This window comes from Bombina bombina, chromosome 4 (assembly GCF_027579735.1).
Source record: "Bombina bombina isolate aBomBom1 chromosome 4, aBomBom1.pri, whole genome shotgun sequence".
NCBI lineage: Eukaryota > Metazoa > Chordata > Amphibia > Anura > Bombinatoridae > Bombina > Bombina bombina.
The window spans coordinates 814,134,367-814,154,822 of NC_069502.1; the positions used below are offsets into that span (position 1 = coordinate 814,134,367).

Sequence of the window (20,456 nt, forward strand, 5' to 3'; positions counted from 1 at the left end):
TCAGGAGCTGCTCAGAAAACGTAGTTGTCAACTTGAGCATTAGGACCATTACAGATACTTAAAATGAGGTCCTCAACAAACGTCTGAGCTTTGTTCCCACTCCAAAGATTAACATGTTTTCCAACCATGTGGAATTGAATAGGTTACAGAGACAGCTAAAGCTCAAAGAATTCTTTAGGGAAGACCAACAGGTACACAGCAATCCCTTCTATACAAAAAGCAAATTTGAACCTATCAACACTCATCCGGCCATCAAAACCTACATCAAAGTGTGCACACAGGAGGATGAAAAGACCAACAAACAATATAAAAACAGAGGACAAAACCTCAACATTGCACAAAGAAAAGTACTTAAGAGTTTGTCTGAAGACCCGTCCATTGTCATATGCCCTGCTGATAAGGATGGTGCCATAGTCATACTGGACTATGTACACTATAGGATTGAACTTTTGACACAAGATTACAAGATGAAAAAGTATACAAGGGGCTAACTTCTAACCCAACCTTCATATACAAGAGGGTTGTTGATGATGTCATCTCTATGGCAATCCAAAATAGATACATCAATGAGAAACTGGGAGAGTTCCTTACTACATCACATCCTAAATGTCCTATAATCTACACGGTTCCGAAGATACACAAGTCTACCACTTGTCCACCAGAAAGGTCAATAGTGTCTGCAAGGGGGTCTTTATTCCAACCCATTGCCCAGTACATAGATCACTTTCTACAACAGACGGTCAGACAAACCACATACTTTCTATTGGACTCCAAAACTCTGATTAAGACTATGAATACTAGTCAAAACATCGATCAGGATAGCTTTTTTGTGACCCTTGATGTTAGCAGCCTATATACCATCATTCCACACAATATAGGCATCGAGGCAACTAAAGAATTTCTTACAAAAGACACCATGTATTGCGGCCCACCAACAGAATTTCTTCTGGATCTTATACATCCATGCCTGACACACAACTACTTTAAGTTTGAGAACAAGTATTACCTACAACAAATGGGTAGCACAATGGGCCCAAATATGGCGAAAGCCTATGCCAACCTATTTAAGGCCTGGTTTGAGAACCAGTACATATACTCAAACAACACGGACAGTATCAGCATCTACCGCAGATACATTGATGATATCTTCCTTATCTGGAATGGTAAGGAGGAAGAACTATTACAATGGTTTCACAGGGTAGATAATGCATTGCCATATGTCAAGTTCAAGATGGAATATAGCAAACACACCATCCATTTCTTAGACAATGAGATTATATAAGGACATGACCAACCCAAAGATAAAAAATGGTACAACCCTTTACTCTAAGCCAACAGATTGAAATTCTTTACTGACGGCCAACTCATTCCACCCGCCAGCACTCAAAAAAGGAATCATCAGATCCCAAATGATGAGAGTGATTAGCAACAACAGCAACAAGAAGAACAAGGAAAAGTAACTGGAAGAAATGAGGCTGAAATTTATACAAAGAGGATATAAACAAACTGAAGTAGGACAGTTCAAGGAGGACACCTGGAGCCCAACACAAACTGATCTTCTCAGCAGAGAAAGAGTAGAAAAGATAAAAGAAGAACGCATGAATATGATGGTTACGTTTAACTCAACAAGCAGATTCACCCGACGAACCATAGAGAAAAATTGGTTCATTCTAAATCAGGATCCAACACTCCCTTTCTATAACAAGCCACCACCAAGAATGGTTTATAATAGAACCAACAATTTTCATGACAACCTTTGAGCAGGATATGAAACAAGGTCACTGGCTACCAACACCTAAGAAAGGTTGCTACAGCTGTGGAAATTGCATCACGTGTAACTCCTTTATAACAGGTGCAAAGTTCCACCACCAGCATAATGGAAAGTCAATACAGATACAACACAGACTAACCTGTACAACGGAATAGGTTGTCTATTTGATCATTTGTCCATGTGGCCTATACTATGTGGGCAAGACGAGCATGTCCTGTGAACGACTAGCGAATCATCGCAGTGCAATTAGGAAGGCCATAAAAGACAAAAAAAAAGTGACCAACCTGTGGCATGCCATTTTATGCAACACGGCCATAAAGTAGCTATGATAAGAACAATTCTTATTGATTGGATACCGCCATTGAGAAGAGGGGGCGACAGGAACCTTGAATTGCTAAAGAGGGAAGCAAGGTGGATTCACCGACTGGAAACACTACTACCCAAGGGGCTCAATACCAGTATTGACTATGCTCTGTTCTACTAACGACTATTATTTACATAGTAGTAACATAGTACTGAGGTAACCCTGTAGGTCTTATGCTGGGGCTCTTGCAATACTACCTGATATGTAAATCAGGTGTTTCAATCAGTATAGAATAATATTCCCATAATGTAAACTTTCCTTATCTCCCGGGTCATTCATATTACCTCTATACCAATCTATTCTTGACCGAACTAAAAGCAATTGTGCAGTCCAATCTATGTTTGTTTTCCTATATGTTACATCTAATAGTCACACACGACCATCTTTATGCTTACTTGCTTAAGTGATGACTCTACACCACCCCACACAGCACCTACAGTACACATTTAATAGACTACTTTCTATCCCTGTTTCACACATGTTTATTATTTTTTCCTTTGATACGTTATGTATACATTGTCATATACCATATGTTGTGCTCTTGCAAGTGTCAGAACTTAGACACTGAGCAACAGTTTTTGCTCCTACTAATATAATACCCTGAAACAGATATATACATATTTTCACTACTGTATGCCTATTCTTTCTAGCGAGCAATCATTGTTCTAGCCTGCCAGCCCAAGCGACTTATATCAGCCAGAGCTATGATATTCTTCTCTATAGTCATAAACAGTTCTGACCAGTTGCACTTTATGCATGTAGAGCGCAATATAGATTCTCTCTACAGCCTGCTTATTCCATTACTTATAGTAACATTCCGATAAACACTCCTAGTATTTTCAATAGGAAGTTTGTTAGGGATTGTTACCATGACTACCCCACTTCACTACTGTGACCCGTACGCACGGCCGATGACGTCATACACGTCGACGTCACGCCACCTACACAGTATTTAAGAGCGGCGCAGACCATAGTCTGCTCACCGCTGAGTACAATATACACCCTCATACTGAGGTAAGTAAAACCGACATGCTTGACTATCGGATTGTGATAACACTATGATCCTGCAACTCGTTTACAAGGTAATACTGTCAGTCTACCTGACATTCTATGCACTTCGGTGTACACAAGAATCTAGACATATTGCTGTACACGGATGTTATCCGATTTACTGTCGACATACTCCCATTTGCTAAGTGTCTAGAACAGTCATGTTTACTTTGATCTACCAAGTATACATGTTAATCTATTAGTAATCTATATATCAAATTTTCACTGTTCTTTAATATTGTTTTTTCTTTTCTCTACAAGTGTCTTATGGTTGTTAGTCTTGTTTAATGTGGAGTTTTTTTTATTAGTGGAACTAATTGTGTTTTTTTCTAAGCTTTGTAACTTTTGTGTAGAAACCGAAACGTTGACTGACTGAATTGATGAACTATTAATAAATTTTGTGTTAACTAAGTCCTGTGAGAGCCTCTTCCTTACATGAAAGTTTCTGCCTATCTACCATAGAGTGCACCCAGGCAATACAACCTACAGTGAGTGCTTGGATCCCAAAACTAGAGTGTGTATATATATATATATATATATATATATATATATATATATATATATATATATATATATATATATATATATATACATACACACACACATACATACACACACATATACTGTACATTTATATATTTGCAGGGAACACACAGTTATTATTTTACAAATTAAAGATGCTCATCATTTTTATTTATTTTTTTTATTTAAAAAACACTTAACCTTATTTGAGGGGCAATCCCAAGCTTGTAATGGCTGGTTATTTATTGTGCGCCCGTAAACGGGCAGATTTCCCCATTTACAGGCACACAATATATTAGCGCTCCACTTGTAATCTAGCCCTAAATATAAATAGTGCATAAATTATATATATATATATATATATATATATATATATATATATATATATATATATATATATATATATATATATATATATATATATATATATATATATATATATATATACACACATACACACACACACACATATATATATATATACATACACACACATACATCTTTAGACATATGTAGGAATGTATCTCTATGATAAAGCACATTGACTGTTTTTTTCTAACAACAAAGACCTCATATCTTTGAGCCCTTATAAATGTTTTGTGCAATAAAACCCCTTATGGCTTGCGTATTACTGTTAATGCGCCACTCACAATCTGAACCTAAATGTATCTAAAATAAATGTTTCACCCACGGGCTGCATCCCTGCATTTGCACGTGCGTCTTCACAACTCATTAGAATATGCAATTCAACTGCGTACACTATTACACACTTATACATATTCATAGTCATCCCTGCTGCCACTTCTCAATTGGGTATTTATCACTAATAATAATTAGTTGGTTCTTTCTATAATGTTGTGACTTGCTGGCAGAGTACAATGTCCCTTTAAAATTTTCCACGTAAAAATAAATATTACATACATGTTTCCCTGCTGGTCTTTCACATGTATTATAGAAGGTTTAAATACAAGGCCTAGGGTTGCCACCTTTTGCCCAGAAGATTCCTGAACACTTTCTAAATAGGGGTGAAGGGGGCGTGGCTTCCCGTTGCCTCAAATTCAATATGAAATCAAATATATATATATATATATATATATCTTCCATGTGTGTCTGCACATTAGGGACATCAACCAGGGTGCTAAGTCAGGTATATCAATAGTCAATTACAGAAGAGGACTGCACTCACTAGATTTGGTATATAAAACAAAAAATCCAGTGAGTGCAGTCCTCTTCTATAATTGACTATATATATATATATAATATTCGAGAAAAATTCAGATGGGAAGCAACTGCTGATTTGAGTTACATATAAAATACTAAAGTTTCAGACAAGTAAACGTCTATATAGAGAAATTTGGTGCAGACCCTTATTATAAATGACATGGGGTTAGAAAGAGACAAGACAAGAACAAAATCTTGTCTAAAAAGACAGGGAAATCAGCACTCTTTTTATAAAAAATATACAGGAAGCTCAAAATATTTATATTAATTCAAAAGCGATTTATTAATTGTGGATTGGCGACATCTCACCCCGTGAGAACACCATCAATCATACAGACTGTTCAACTCCAGAATTCATAAACAATGTGTAGGCACGTAGGAATACAAATATTAAAAATCATGCATAGCATAACCATTATATGTGATTTACACTATAAACCTGACCGGTCAGGGATGCACACTGGCACAAATGAACCAAAGGCCGTTAATATACAGCTAATGATAACGCAGTTATTTTGGTTAACCTGCTACACCCTACTGCGCACAGAACCCCCAAGCTGAAAGTACCCGGAGATATAATCTGGGCAGATACATACTGGGATCTAAGAGGTTAACTATAGAACTTTTCTTCCATGCAAAAAGTATCAATATTGAAGCAGAGCAGTATTGCAACGTACACAGGCAAACACAGCAGTATGTTAAAGGCGGAATATTAGCTAGACACACTACACCCTGCTGCACACAGCACCCCAAATATAGAGGTAGAAGCTGGGCAGGGAAGAAATGGGATCTAAGCAGTCCAGTAATAAACCTGCCTACATATGTACATAGAGAGATACAGAGCATGCAGGGTTAGAGCATATTACGGTTAGTAAGCAACAAGAATATGAGTATGTCATATCTTTTTATCCTTGTGAAAGCACACATGCAGCCGCAAAGCTCAATTCAAAGCGATATATAGAGTTGCATTTATACAGTATGCAGTTCTTTCAAGCAACAGTTCCATTCATTGGCCAAAACCCTCGACAGGGAAATACATATGCTAAAAGTACAGTTATATATATACCAGGTCTCCCTCTGTTCATCCAGTGTAAAGTTCTTACAACAGCTTTCCCTGCTGTTAAAGTTTGCACAGTTAATACGACCTTACTGCCATAGGACAGAAGCTGGAAACCGTGTGTTAGCGTCTTAGAAACACTTTTCCTCTGTGTAGTCCGCACTCATTAGGCAATCCGCTCCATGGAACGCTGCACTTCTTCAAGTCAGGATACTGCAATCCAAAGCGTGCATCACCTGCTCCGGTCGGCTGTCCAATGCCGCGTTTCACCCGCTCGTCTGTTTTGCAAGACCGGGCTTCGTCAGGGCGTATCATATAAATCACATGTAAATCACATATAATGGTTATGCTATGCATGATTTTTAATATTTGTATTCCTACGTGCCTACACATTGTTTATGAATTCTGGAGTTGAACAGTCTGTATGATTGATGGTGTTCTCACAGGGTGAGATGTCACCAATCCACAATTAATAAATCACTTTTGAATGAATATAAATATTTTGAGCTTCCTGTATATTTTTTATAAAAAGAGTGCTGATTTCCCTTTCTTTTCAGACAAGATTTTGTTCTTGTCTTGTCTCGCTTTCTAACCCCATGTCATATATTTTATATATATATATATATAACACATAGAAACACCCAGCACTCACCAGCTAGCTCACAGCTGGTGAGTGCTGGGTGTTTCTATGTGTTGTATTACTTTTTATTTGTAATCCCCCTTGTTTCTTGCACCCATTCCGGACTGGGGTTAACTGCCTGTGGCTCTGGTGACATCACAGCTTTTTTGGAGTGCTATTTAGCACCCAGGGCTGGATGTTGCTGAGTAACAGGATGTGTACCTGATCCGGTCTTGGAGTGCAGTTCCCTTCCATGTTTTATATATATATATATATATATATATATATATATATATATATATATATATATATATATATATATATATATATATATATATATATATATATATATATATATATATACACACATACACACACACATATATACACATACATACATACATACACACACACACACACAGAGAGAAGCACACTCACAGGAACTAATTGTTAGCCTGTTCTAAGGCGATTTACCACCTGGGTGCAGCTTCTCTTAGCCCAGTAATGCTTTTCACAGAGAAGAACTTTCCTGTAGTATATCATTCTGATCCCGCCTATTACAGTCAGTCCAGCCCCAAAATACCAGGCAATTCCTCTTTAAACAAGGAACACAGCAACCCCAGACGATAGTTTCGGCCTTCATTGGGCCTCGTCAGTGAGGTGTAGCCATATTGATCTAAGCACACTGAGCAAGGAGTCCACGTCTGGTTTCCCCTTTTTCCCATAGGGATACTAAATACACACAGAGAAAAGCACACTCACAGGAACTAACAACTGGCTCAATACTATTGTTAGCCTGTTCTATGGCGATTTACGACCTGGGTGCAGCTTCTTTTAGCCCAGTAATGCTTTTCACAGAGAAGAACTTTCCTGTAGTATATCAGTCTGATCCCGCCTATTACGGTCATGTATGTATATAATAGATAGATAGATATATATATATATATTTATTATAATATATATTTATAATATGTAGGAAGTTGGTATGGTTAAGGAAGCTAGTCTACAGGAAACGTGTTTTGTATTTGTACCTCTGTGCTGTTAGTTACGGGACCGGTCACCGGCTGCACGCACCTCTGTTCACTGTCTCGTCTCCTTACTAATGGCGCTAATAAATCTGCGCATCACAGCTGCGCAGAGCAGGCTCAGCGCAGCGATGGATGGAAGTGACGTGACCCTCCCTCCCACATACTCCAGGCAGCACAGGCAGGTTCCGTCTCCCGCCGGGCTATGAGCTTCCCTGGCCAGCTAATTTTTTTTTTAATCTGAGCTCACTGCTGTGCCAGCCCCAGGGGAGCTCTTAGCCCGGGGAATTTGACAGTAGTTCCGGGACACGGGACATACAGTCCCAGACCGGGACTGTCCCGGGGCAGGCGGCAACCCTAACAAGGCCCCTTTAACTCACAATATACAGACAGGGCATACAGATGAGCAGATCATATAGTGCTGTGAGATTTATTTTATGCTCCTACAAAGTGCTACTGATGTATCTGCAGCTGATCACATCACAACAGTAATGATTATACTCTGGCAGATATAAATGACAGCAGCTGTAAAATAGGGCTTGGGTGTCATGTGATCCGGATAACTAAACACTAGGCAGTGAGTATCAGGCTATATTGTACTGTGACACTCAGTGTGTGATTGAGGTGACACCCTGACTGGTGATATAATGTACAGCACTTACAGACAATAAGCTATAAAACCAGGCAATACCCCATAAACAGAAGACACGTCACACACGTGCACTTACCTTCACTGTCACACACGTGCACTTACCTGCATTGTCACTGTCACACATTTCCTGCATTGGAGCTTCCAGCTCACAAGTTACACTCAGATCTTCTGTTTTAACGTCTACATCAGTATTAATGTCATCTGTCAGAACATTTATTGCAGACAATATTTCATTTCACCCCAAAAGCAACTAATGTTTAACACAGTAATGGGTACTTAATTGCCATACACTTAAAGGGACAGTCTACTTTAAAAGTGTTTTTGTTTAAAAAGATAGACAATGCCTTTATTACCCATTCTACAGTTTTGCATAACCAACACTGTTATATTAATATAATGTTTACCTCTGTGATCACCTTGTATCTAAGCCTATGTAGATGGACCCCTTATCTCAGTTTATTTCACAATCTTGCATTTGAGCCAATTAGTGCTGTTCCTGCATAAATTATTATCACTCTACACAGGAGTGAGCATAATCTCATCTATATGACACACAAATGAACTAGCACTGTATGGCTGTAAAAGGCATCGAGATAAGAGGTGGCCTGCTGGGGCTTAGAAACAGCTAAACTGAGGTTATAAAGTATGTTAATATAACAATCACCTAGATTATAAGTTTTACGTTCCAGTTTTAACGCTGAAAAAATGGCCATTTCATCGTAAAAACCCGGAACACAGCAATTCACGAGTCTTGTCGGTATAGCTGCACCGCAAGCATTTTAGCCTGTAAAGCAACGTCAGTTCCGCACTCAAAAAATTATGATGCTTTTGCGTGGGATTTCCATAGCGCTGCTATTACAAGTTGCGCGGTGAGGCTAAAATGCTTGCGTTCCAGCCTATACCGACAAGATCCATTCCGCAATCTGAGACCAGTAGTTATGAGTTTTGTGCAACGAAACTGTTACACAAAACTCATAACTAAAGTGTTACAAAGTAGACTAACACCCATAAACTACCTATTAACCCCTATTCCACCGCCTTCCCGCATCACAAACACTAAATTAAACTTATTAACCCCTAATCTGCCGCTCCCGACATCGCCACCACTAATAAAGTTATTAACCCTATTTCCCTGCACCCCAACATATCCCACACTATAATAACGATATTAGCCCTATTCCGCTGCTCCCCAACATCGCCGCCACTAAAGTTATTAACCCATAAACATCTGGCCTCCCACATCACTGCCACTAAATAAACCTATTAAACCTATTAACCCCTAAACCGCCAGCCCCCCACATCTAGGCTGACCATATGTGCCGTTTTCAAAGGGACAGTACCGTTATTTTATGTTTTTCCCCTGTCCCGTCGTTTCTTTATTAATAGTCATTTTGTCCCGTTTTGAGGGTTATCAGACCGTGCAGGCAGCGCAAGTCTAATTTTTTTATTGCACACACACCACTTAATTTTTTTTTTAAACTCCCCGCCAGCGGGGAGGGCAGTTTTTTAAAAAACTATTATTTTTTTTTAACTGCTGCCGGGTTGGGGTTGGGTGGCCATGCCCACATGATCCACAGCATGCAGTCTTCATGCAGTCTTAGCAGTCTATGCCGCCCGCGCTCTTCAAAATTAGGGGCGTATCATTGATGGATGTGATCTAATGGAGGGAACCTTCGTCTTTAGAATGGTTATTGGATAAGTAATTTTATTTCCCTTAACAACAGTTATAATAAAAAACATGTTATAGGGTGTCTTTATAAGTCAGAAAATTTGTGCTTTATTTTTATATAAAATTTGCCATTTTTTTGTGTGCATCAAATTTAAAGTAAAAATAATTTCATATACATGATACATCAGCCCATGGAGTGTGAGAAGTTTATTATATGGTGTTGAAAGACCAAAATTTGCTGTGTAAATTTGTTTCATCAGACAAATAGTCATGGTACAATCATGATGAAATACAGTCCCCCTCTACGTCTACCTAAAACATTTTGTATGAGTTCTTCTGTCACTGAAGGATAATTGTTGGCTCAATAGTTTAAATTCATGTCATAAAAGTTAACTTTTGTTAAAATCTTCCTTTTTTTCATATAATTAAAGAATATTAACCCCGTCCCGTTTTTGACCGCTCCATGTCCCGTTTTTGTCTCAAGGAAATATGGTCAGCCTACCCACATCGCATGTTGGGTTTTACTATGGGGGGTATGTTTTTTCAGGGAAAAGAGCTGATTTCTTTAGGGCAATGCCCTACAAAAGATCCTTTTAATGGCTATTGGTAGTTTATTGTAGGCTAGGGTTTTTATTTTGGAGGGGCTTTTTTATTTTTATATGGCTATTAAAATAGGTGTAATTGTTTTTATTTTGGATAATTTTGTTTGTTATTTTCGGTAATTTAGTGTTTTTTTATTTTTTGTAATTTAGTATTTTTTTATTTTTTGTACTTTAGTATTTTCTATTTTTTTGTAAATGTAGTTTTAATTTTTTTTAGTAGTGTTAAGTTTATTTAATGTGTAATTTAGTTTATTTGATTTTGTAGTTATTAAAAGGACCAGTTAAGTGCAAGATAACAAGACAATGCAATAGCACTTAGGCCTCTATTTAACAAAGTCTGGCGGACCTGATCCTGAGCCTGCAGCCTCGCCAGAAACACAGGGCATCAAGCTCCATTCGGAGCTTGATAGATGGGCCCCTTACTCTGAACTTCAAATGAGTAGCAGATTTTTTTTCTGACAATTTTAAAAGTTATGTCTTTTTCCACTCCCCCTGTACCATGTGACAGCCATCAGCCATTTACAAATGCATACACGTACCATGTGACAGCCATCAGCCATTCACAAATGCATACACACTTATTCTTGCACATGCTCAGTAGGAGTTAATGACTCAAAAAGTTTAAATATAAAAAGACTGTGAACATTTTGTTAATGGAAGTAAATTGGAGAGTTGTTTAAAATGTCATGCTCTATTTGAATCATGAAAGTTTAAAGGGACAGTTTACTCAAAAATGTTCTCCCCTTTAATTTGTTCCCAATGATCCACTTTACCTGCTGGAGTGTATTAAATTGTTTACAAGTAGCTCCTTTACCCTTATATTGGCATTTGAAATTGTTAATTTAGCATGTGGTATCCCCACCTATTCTGAAAGTTTGTGGCCGCGCGTACCAGCTATAGATAAGCTTTGTAAACACAGCCAGCAGAAGAAATTACACTCCCAGTGTGATAAAGCAGAGATAAGGTAATAAAATGTTGATTTTCCATTGTTCTCTCAAAGTATTGGTGATTGTTTTAAGGACAGATATAAGATAAAGAAGCAGGTATATGTGCACAATGTGATACAGTAATGAGATCTGATTATACCTACAAGCTCAACCTATTTTATTAGGCTGTGGCTTCAAAACACAAAATCAGAGCTTTAATATACAGAAATAAACCTTAAAAAGCTAATTTTCATACATTTTTTACTCTGCAGTTGGTAAAAAAGCAATTGTAAACACATTAAGGGAAAAACTATTTTACAGTATACTGTCCCTTTAATTTTGATTGAGTGTCCCTTTAATATATAGTTTTAAACTTAGGTTTTTTTTTTTATTTCACAGGTTTTAAGATAGGGATATTGATATTTTAATATAAAGTTAGGGGGTTGTTAGGTTTAGGGGTTAATAGTTTAATTTAGTTTTTTGTGATGTGGGGGCTGTCGGTTTAGGGGTTAATAGGTTTATTTAGTGGCGGTGATGTGGGAGACCAGAAGTTTAGGGGTTAATAACTTTATTTAGTGGCAGCAATGTCGAGGAGTAGCAGAATAGGGGTTAATAACCTTATTATAGTGTGGGCGATGTTGGGCTGCAGGAGAATAGGGGTTAATAACTTTATTATAGTAGCGGCGATGTTGGGGAGCAGCGGAATAGGGGTTAATAACTTTATTTAGGTGGCGACGATGTCGGGAGAGGCAGATTAGGGGTGTTTAGACGTGGGGTTTATGTTAGGGTGTTAAGTTTAAATCTAACTTTTTTTTTCCCCTAGACATCAATGGGGTTGCGTTACAGCGATCACCATTCCGCGCTTCAGGTGTTAGAAAAAAAAACTAACACGCTCTCCCCATTGATGTCTATCAATTCTCAGCCCTTGGATTTTGTGCAGTATGGAGCTCATCGCAACCATATCGCATGCACAAGGCGGCTTTTTAAAAACTTGTAATGGCAGCGCTATGGAGGGGGAAAAAACTTTTGTTGCGTTCGTTTCGCACCCTCTATAGCGCAAAACTTGTAATCTAGGTGAATGTTAGTTATGCAAAGCTGGGTAATGGGTAGTAAAGGCGTTATCTATCTTTTTAAACAAAAACAAAAAAAGTAGATTGTCCATTTAATATTTAGGGCATATTGAGATTGATCAATAACATAAAAAATTTAATTTTATTTGTAAATTTGTAAATTCAGATGTTACGTAAAATATTTAAAATATATTGCAAATTTGCAGGTATGAGTATGAAGCATAAACACCCAAAACATATTTAAGAACTTAAAGGAACATAACAGCCAAAATTAGAATCCACATGGGTGCATTTCAGTTTTGAATAGAAGCATTTTTGTCATATAGATGTATTAGCAAAATTGCTTTAAATAAAAGCTATAGCCGTTTCAAAAGTGTATTTAAGTATGCACCGTGCACAAGCATTTTAAACACAGCACTTGCTCAGAGAGCCTAAAGGTGCTTTTATTATCTGGTAATGACTCAATTTGTTAATTGCTTACATGATACAAGCCCCGCAGGTGCTCTGAGCAACTGCAGTATTTAAAATGCTGGTGCACTGACAAAATCCAGCTATGCTTCACATGCACGTGCAGAGAAAAATGTTAACACTAAAACATAATTATATTTTATTATAAGCATTTTTGCCAATACATGTATATTGCAAATATGTTTGTATTTAAAGATGTAATTCAACTATGTGTATTTAAATTTTGACCGGAATGTCCCTTTAAATTTACATACAATAGTCTGTAGATTAAATAATGTTCCACTACTGTCATCGTATTAAAAGGATATTTACAGTATATTGCAAGGTACCAGGTGCCAATTTATTAATGGCCAAAAGGTCTGAGTTCACAATAAAGAGTTTTCAGAATACCATTTAATGAACTAGAAGAGGGATAGAGAGTGCACATGTGTGTATCATTTACATGAAGCAGAGGGTGAGAGAGAAGGGAAGAGAGGGCATGTGTGTGTACCATTTACATGAAGCAGAGGGTGAGAGAGAAGGGAAGAGAGGGCATGTGTGTGTATCATTCACATGAAGCAGAGGGTGAGAGAGAAGGGAAGAGAGGGCATGTGTGTGTATCATTCACATGAAGCAGAGGGTGAGAGAGAAGGGAAGAGAGGGCATGTGTGTGTATCATTTACATGAATCAGAGGGTGAGAAAGAAGGGAAGAGAGGGCGTGTGTGTGTATTATTTACATGAAGCAGAGGGTGAAAGAAGGGAAGAGAGGGCATGTGTGTGTATCATTTACATGAAGCAGAGGGTGAGAGAGAAGAGCGGGCATCTGTGTGTATTATTCACATGAAGCAGAGGGTGAGAGAGAAGGAAGAGAGGGCACGTGTGTGTACCATTTACATGAAGCAGAAGGTTAGAGAGAAGGGAAGAGAGGGCATGTGTGTGTACAATTTACATGAAGCAGAAGGTTAGAGAGAAGGGTAGAGAGGGCATGTGTGTGTATCATTTACATGAAGCAGATGGTGAAAGAGAGAAGGAAACGGGCTGTATGTGTGCCATTTATATAATGCACATGGTAAGAGAGAATGGAGGAAAGGGCATGTGTGTGTATCATTTACATGAAGCAGAGTGTGAGAGAGAAGGGAAGAGAGGGCATGTGTGTGTGTGTATCATTTACATGAAGCAGAGGGTGAGAGAGAAGAAAAGACAAGGTAGGGGTGTGAACCAAATAGATTTTATTATTACAATCTGTCTGTACTGAGGCTCATCTGTAACACAGGGGGAAAACATTTTAGAATCTGAGTTTTCTGTGAAGCTTATACCATAGATCACTCACCTGCAGAGACATCTGATGGCTGAATATTCTGTACAAGTTCTCTATGTGATCCTGTGTCTAGATTTTCATCACTGTGACCTGTTAGATCTAATAAAGAATAAAATGAGTTGTTTGGTTATATGGATTTAAGTGCAGTTATCTCACACAATCTGATTACACAGTAATATTACACAACACATCAGCATTTGAAAACATTACTAGTAGCTTCTGCCATAGATATGTTACCTGCAGAGACGTCTGATGGGGTCTCCACTGGCTGAATATTCTGTACCAGTTCTCTATGTGCTCCTGTGTCTAGATTTTCATCACTGTGACCTGTTAGTTCTAATAAAGAATAAAATCAGTTCATTTTGTTGAATGTATATGAAACAATTTTGGTTGCATCTAAAATATATATATTTAAATGTATTCAATTAAGAACAAAACAAAGCATCCGTTTTGCACTTAAACATTTACATATATACATGAATATACAAATTGATTTAACAGTAATTCCTCTTGACCCTTTAACTGTGTTTTTATTATTTTTGTGGGTATAAAACTAGTTTATAATCAGACAGCTCATTAGGTCACACATGACAGGTTCATGTAGATTTGTCAGTCACGTCAGTAGTGTATGAGCACTTCCTGAGTGAGATATTTATTACTACACAGCGTTACCTGAGCTCTCATTTCCTGAGATCTCCATAGTCCTTAGTGCTTGGTGAGTCTCCATCATGACGTCCTTGTAAAGCTCCTTGTGTCCCTCTATATACTCCCACTCCTCCATAGAGAAATACACAGCAACATCATCACACTTTATAGGCACCTGAAACACACATAACTCATTCAGCGCTGACACAGGGACAGGTTCTGTCACACACTTTTACTGAAAGAGCCAGGATAAAGTTGCTGAGAACATACAGAGACACAGACAGAAGGCAGGAAATACACACAGGGTCAGATGGGTCAGTAAAGTGAGTCACTGTGTATAATGTCACATTCCCCAGCAGTGCTCACCTCTCCGCTCAGCTGTTGAACGCTGCTGTGGGAGAGCCTCTTCTTCACAATGGTGTATTCCTATAATACGTATGAGAAAAATCATCAGACTCCATTTGCTTGGACTAACAAGTTCTTGTTTACTTCTCTCGATCATCACAAAACATATAAATAAATAAAATATAGTGGATAATTCTGTGGGGCATCTATGGATAAAAGCTGATAAAGACTGAGGATATGAGCTCAGGAATATAGACATTGCTGGAACATTTGAGAGGGTGTGATGGGGGAGGGGTGAGTTGAGCGCTTGATTGATAGGAGGTTCCTTCGGTGCTGGGGTCCCTTGGGTATTAAGGCTTTTTTGTAGTTGATGTTGTGCAGAGGGTCCTTTGGGTTCTGGAGGGAGTTTTTGCAATAGAGGTCATGTAGTAGGGCTTTGTATGCTTGGGATTTTTTCTTTATTATGGGAGGGGTCTTGGTTGTTAGGATTAGTATTTTTTTGCAGCAGCAAAGGGTTGTGCAGGGGGCCCTGGGAGCTGGGGATGATTTGTGTTGGAGGGTTGTGCAGGTCAGTAAGCTTTTTTTTTTTTTTTTTTTTTTAAATAGGTTTTTTATTGAGGTTATTGACAAAACAACATCAAATGAACATGTTACACAAGTATTCAGAAACATTCTTTTAAACTATGACATTACTTAGGAGTTCAAAATTATGCTATAGTCACATAAAGGTAAAGATTTTTCATGAGAAAACCCAAAGCAATATCTCTATATTTATATATAACAGGCAAGACTGAAACCTCATTTTCTGCTTTAAAGTATTTTCCTCTCCTAGTAAGAGAAGCCACTTTTGGACTCCTGTCATCTAAAATGATGTCTAGAGGAAATAGAGTGATAAAAATAGTCTCTCTGGAACCTATGGCAAATTAGAATAAAATTTTCAACTGATTTGAAGAAGGTAGTTAGGGTGTGGTACAATAAGGGTTGTTGTAAAGTAAAGACATATGGTGCTGTTGGGAAAGAACTATGATAGAGATGCGGCAAAGAAAAGGCAAGCCGCGTAGTTAGTTCTCCTATAAAAGGAGGTTCTTTATGGTGGTGAGGCGGGGGGGGGGGGGAGGAGGTAGTAATAAAAGTAAGATGAATGAAGTAAGTGACTTAAGGACTTAGAGGTTTGTTGCGAATGAAAAGGAGGACAGGCGAACATATATAATAGATAACATGTGCTTAGTGTACTAAGTAGACTGGCTTCAGTATTACAGGGTGGCACAGACATGCATACATTCACAAACACATATAGACTACTGGAGGTATATCAAAATTGCATCTCACATCAGATGCTCATAAATAATCAACATTACTAAACAGGTACTGGGTCTATGGAAATATATAGCAGGCGTTGAGTTATAAAACAGTTTGGGAAAGTAACTGGGGGGCAAATGATGAATGGTTAAGCATAGATATTTTAAATATGAGAAGAGGGTAAATGTTAGCCAAATGTTTGGGGAGTCAGCATAATATATTTTAGACATTGAGAAATGGAATAATGTACAGAACTCTGCCTCGGCCGCTGACAGTTCCTGCCATCCAAAAGCATATTGTGAAGATATATGAAAGTTACATATGACTTCCCTAGGCTGATTAAAGGATAGAAGTAACTATACCACTCAAATATTCAGATTGTATTAATAATAAATCTAAAACTGCGAAAATGATTGCTCCATAGATGGGTCATAAGAAATATTATCGTGCATATGCATAAAGTAGTTAGATAAGAGCATAGGCCCTCACACTTATAGAAACATATAAGGTATAAAAAGTCTAACATCCAACTAGGTCCTAAGCCCAGCCTTTAGATACAAAATATATATATATATAGTAATGCTATTTATAGTGTAAATGAATAGTACAATTAGACCATGCAAATAGGATAGAACATAACAATCAAAGGGAGATAAACTAGCCCCTGTGAAACTTTTTGTCAAGTAACACATCCAGTGGTAGAAGCTAGTAATTACATCCTATAAGAAAGAGTATTAATTTACGTCTCAATTCTGTAATATGGAGGAGATCTATCTATTGTGTACAAAATATTGGAGACATTATAAAATAGTGAGTGCCAAGCCCTGCAAGTAAGGGTAAAACAGTTCAAACATTAGCCATAAGATTGTAACAGCAACTCGGTTCAAGCAGTTAGAAGCATATTGACATTATGATATAACAAAACTCGTTGTAATGGTAAAGTAATACACTAGATAATTAGTGAAGCAGACAGTAATATACATTGAAATGCCTATATAGAACGTATCTGGGGATGGTTAGTCCAACTGATGCAGTGGTAAATTGAGGAGTCCAGATCAAGGCTGCTATAAAGTTCCTATATTTTGTCTCACAAAGGAGAGTCCTTCCAAGTAAAGCCGTTATCTACAGAAACCACGCACCATAAAAAGCCAGTCCAACAAGCCTCCAGTACAATCACTGTCATACAAAGGTCCGCAGAGAGTGTAGTGGATACAGTGAGATCCAGGTCTGACCCCTTAACCAATGCCTCTAGGGGTTATTATCTTTGTACCCGTTAACAGTAGCCACTCTTCATAGCCGGTTGGGCCTGCAGTGCCAGAGAGTAAGACTGGGATGTGCAGTGCTTGGATAGTGTCCCGGTAACATACCTTGTCAGGCGGAGGCCCCTGCGACATTAGTTGATGGTGTTTCTGGGGATATGGCACAGCTGTTTTCCCAGGATGGACCATCAATTGCTCCTTATTTAGGGGCTTGATAATGTGAATGGGTACGTCCTGAACATGGTCCCTGCGATGGACTTTCCCAATTGGAGATCCTTTTAATTTACCAGATGGTGGTGGCTGCGGTCCCTGAGGCGACAGCTCCGCCACATATTGAGGGTGTCTCTTGATCATCGAACTGCGAGCGTTTAGCGGGTCTGTTTCAGTGGCTCTCAAATCATGCATAGGAAACTGCATGGTAGGGCGCTCTTCATTTTGCTTCCTGGCATCCCTGTCTGAGTTAGCAGTGCAGTATGCTGCGTCACAAACTTTAGTCGCCATACTGAGCGATTGAGCAAACGCTGCTTGGTACTCTTCTAGGAGGCTACTGAGCCCTGTAATGACATATGTCACCATATCCATGGTCAGGTACTTTTGTGAGGACATTCTCTCTCGTTAGTGAAGTATAAGATAGCGGTTTGCACTCTGTGTACAGGCCCTCCACTAAAATAAATATGGCCGCTCCCGATAGCACTAAGCACCAGGAGACATAGAACATTGATGCAAATATCTGCAAGGAGCGTCCTGTCATCAAAATTTTCAGCATGCAGAATTTCTTATTCACCAGGGTCACAATGATAGCAAGTTAGGGAATCCTGAGCGGTCGCAAAATATGAGTTTTATATAGGAATTGGCTGGAGCTGCTGCGATGTGCGACCGCTCAGTCTCAGAGTTGGCTCCTCCCCTCCGCAGGTCAGTAAGCTTAAAGAGAAAGTCTACTTTATTTTATTTATTTATTATTTAAAAAGATAGAAAACAACATTTTAAATTAGGGGGAGATAAAAGGTGAGTTTGAACTCCTCCACTACAGCTGTTTCGTGGTTTTTGCCACTCATCAGCTGGGAGTAGGTTAGAATCACTGCTGGCTGAAGTTGATTCCGGGCAGAAAACAACAACATTTTAAATTAGGGGGAGATAAAAGGTGAGTTTAAAATCCTCCACTACGCACAAAATATATATAGAAAAAATAACTAATTGTGTAGTTCATTAACAAATCTAGACAGGCCGAGAGGCTTGTTTACCCACAGAAAACCTCTGAATTACATTGTTTCCAATGCAGCAAAGGATTCTGGGTAAGATATGCAAATTAAGTACACAATGACACACCTTTTTACTTCAGTCTGCTTTTCAGCAGGTTCCCTTTACGCAGAGGTTTTCTGTGGGTAAACAAGCCTCTGGGCCTGTCTAGATTTGTTAATGAACTACACAATTAGTTATTTTTTCTATATTTTGTGCGTAGTGGAGGATTTTAAACTCACCTTTTATCTCCCCCTAATTTAAAATGTTGTTGTTTTCTGCCCGGAATCAACTTCACCCAGCAGTGATTCTAACCTACTCCCAGCTGATGAGTGGCAAAAACCACGAAACAGCTGTCCTGGGATGGTTATGAATCACTGCACTAACCCTAGCTAAGTTTATAAGCTGTGTGAACAGCGATACTTTGGTGTAAAGGGAACCTGCTGAAAAGCAGACTGAAGTAAAAAGGTGTGTCATTGTGTACTTAATTTGCATATCTTACCCAGAATCCTTTGCTGCATTGGAAACAATGTAATTCAGAGGTTTTCTGTGGGTAAACAAGCCTCTGGGCCTGTCTAGATTTGTTAATGAACTACACAATTAGTTATTTTTTCTATATTTTGTGCGTAGTGGAGGATTTTAAACTCACCTTTTATCTCCCCCTAATTTAAAATGTTGTTTTCTGCCCGGAATCAACTTCACCCAGCAGTGATTCTAACCTACTCCCAGCTGATGAGTGGCAAAAACCACGAAACAGCTGTCCTGGGATGGTTATGAATCGCTGCACTAACCCTAGCTAAGTTTATAAGCTGTGTGAACAGCGATACTTTGGCGTAAAGGGAACCTGCTGAAAAGCAGACTGAAGTAAAAAGGTGTGTCATTGTGTACTTAATTTGCATATCTTACCCAGAATCCTTTGCTGCATTGGAAACAATGTAATTCAGAGGTTTTCTGTGGGTAAACAAGCCTCTGGGCCTGTCTAGATTTGTTAATGAACTACACAATGAGTTATTTTTTCTATTTTTTAAAAAGATAGATAATGCCTTTACTACACATTCCCCAGATTTGCATAACCAACAATGTTATATTTATATATTTTATAACAACTAAACCTCTATATCTCTGCCTGTTTCTAAGCCCCTGCAGGTCGCCTCACGGTGCTTTTTAAAGGGACAGTCTAGTCCAAAATAAACTTTCATGATTCAGATAGGGTATGTCATTTTAAACAACTTTCCAATTTACTTTTATCACCAATTGTGCTTTGTTCTTGGTATTCTTAGTTGAAAGCTAAACCTAGAAGGTTCATATGCTAATTTCTAAGCTCTTGAAGGCTGCCTCTTCCCTCAGGGCATTTTGAC

The 20,456-nt window shown here is 38.4% G+C and overlaps 1 protein-coding gene across 4 annotated transcripts in view; it reads right to left on the minus strand.

Annotated features, from left to right (window-relative positions):
* The window catches only part of LOC128657089 (oocyte zinc finger protein XlCOF7.1-like), a 175,571-nt gene that overhangs the window by 145,105 nt on the left and 10,010 nt on the right, over window positions 1-20,456 (minus strand). For all 4 annotated transcript variants that reach the window (XM_053711333.1, XM_053711332.1, XM_053711331.1 and 1 more), the window contains exons 3-7: window positions 15,326-15,385; window positions 14,987-15,134; window positions 14,552-14,650; window positions 14,327-14,413; window positions 8,384-8,482 (exon numbers count right to left, since the gene is read on the minus strand). In XM_053711333.1, coding sequence (XP_053567308.1) covers window positions 8,384-8,482; window positions 14,327-14,413; window positions 14,552-14,650; window positions 14,987-15,134; window positions 15,326-15,385 — 493 coding nt within the window. The remainder of the gene's footprint in view (window positions 1-8,383; window positions 8,483-14,326; window positions 14,414-14,551; window positions 14,651-14,986; window positions 15,135-15,325; window positions 15,386-20,456) is intronic.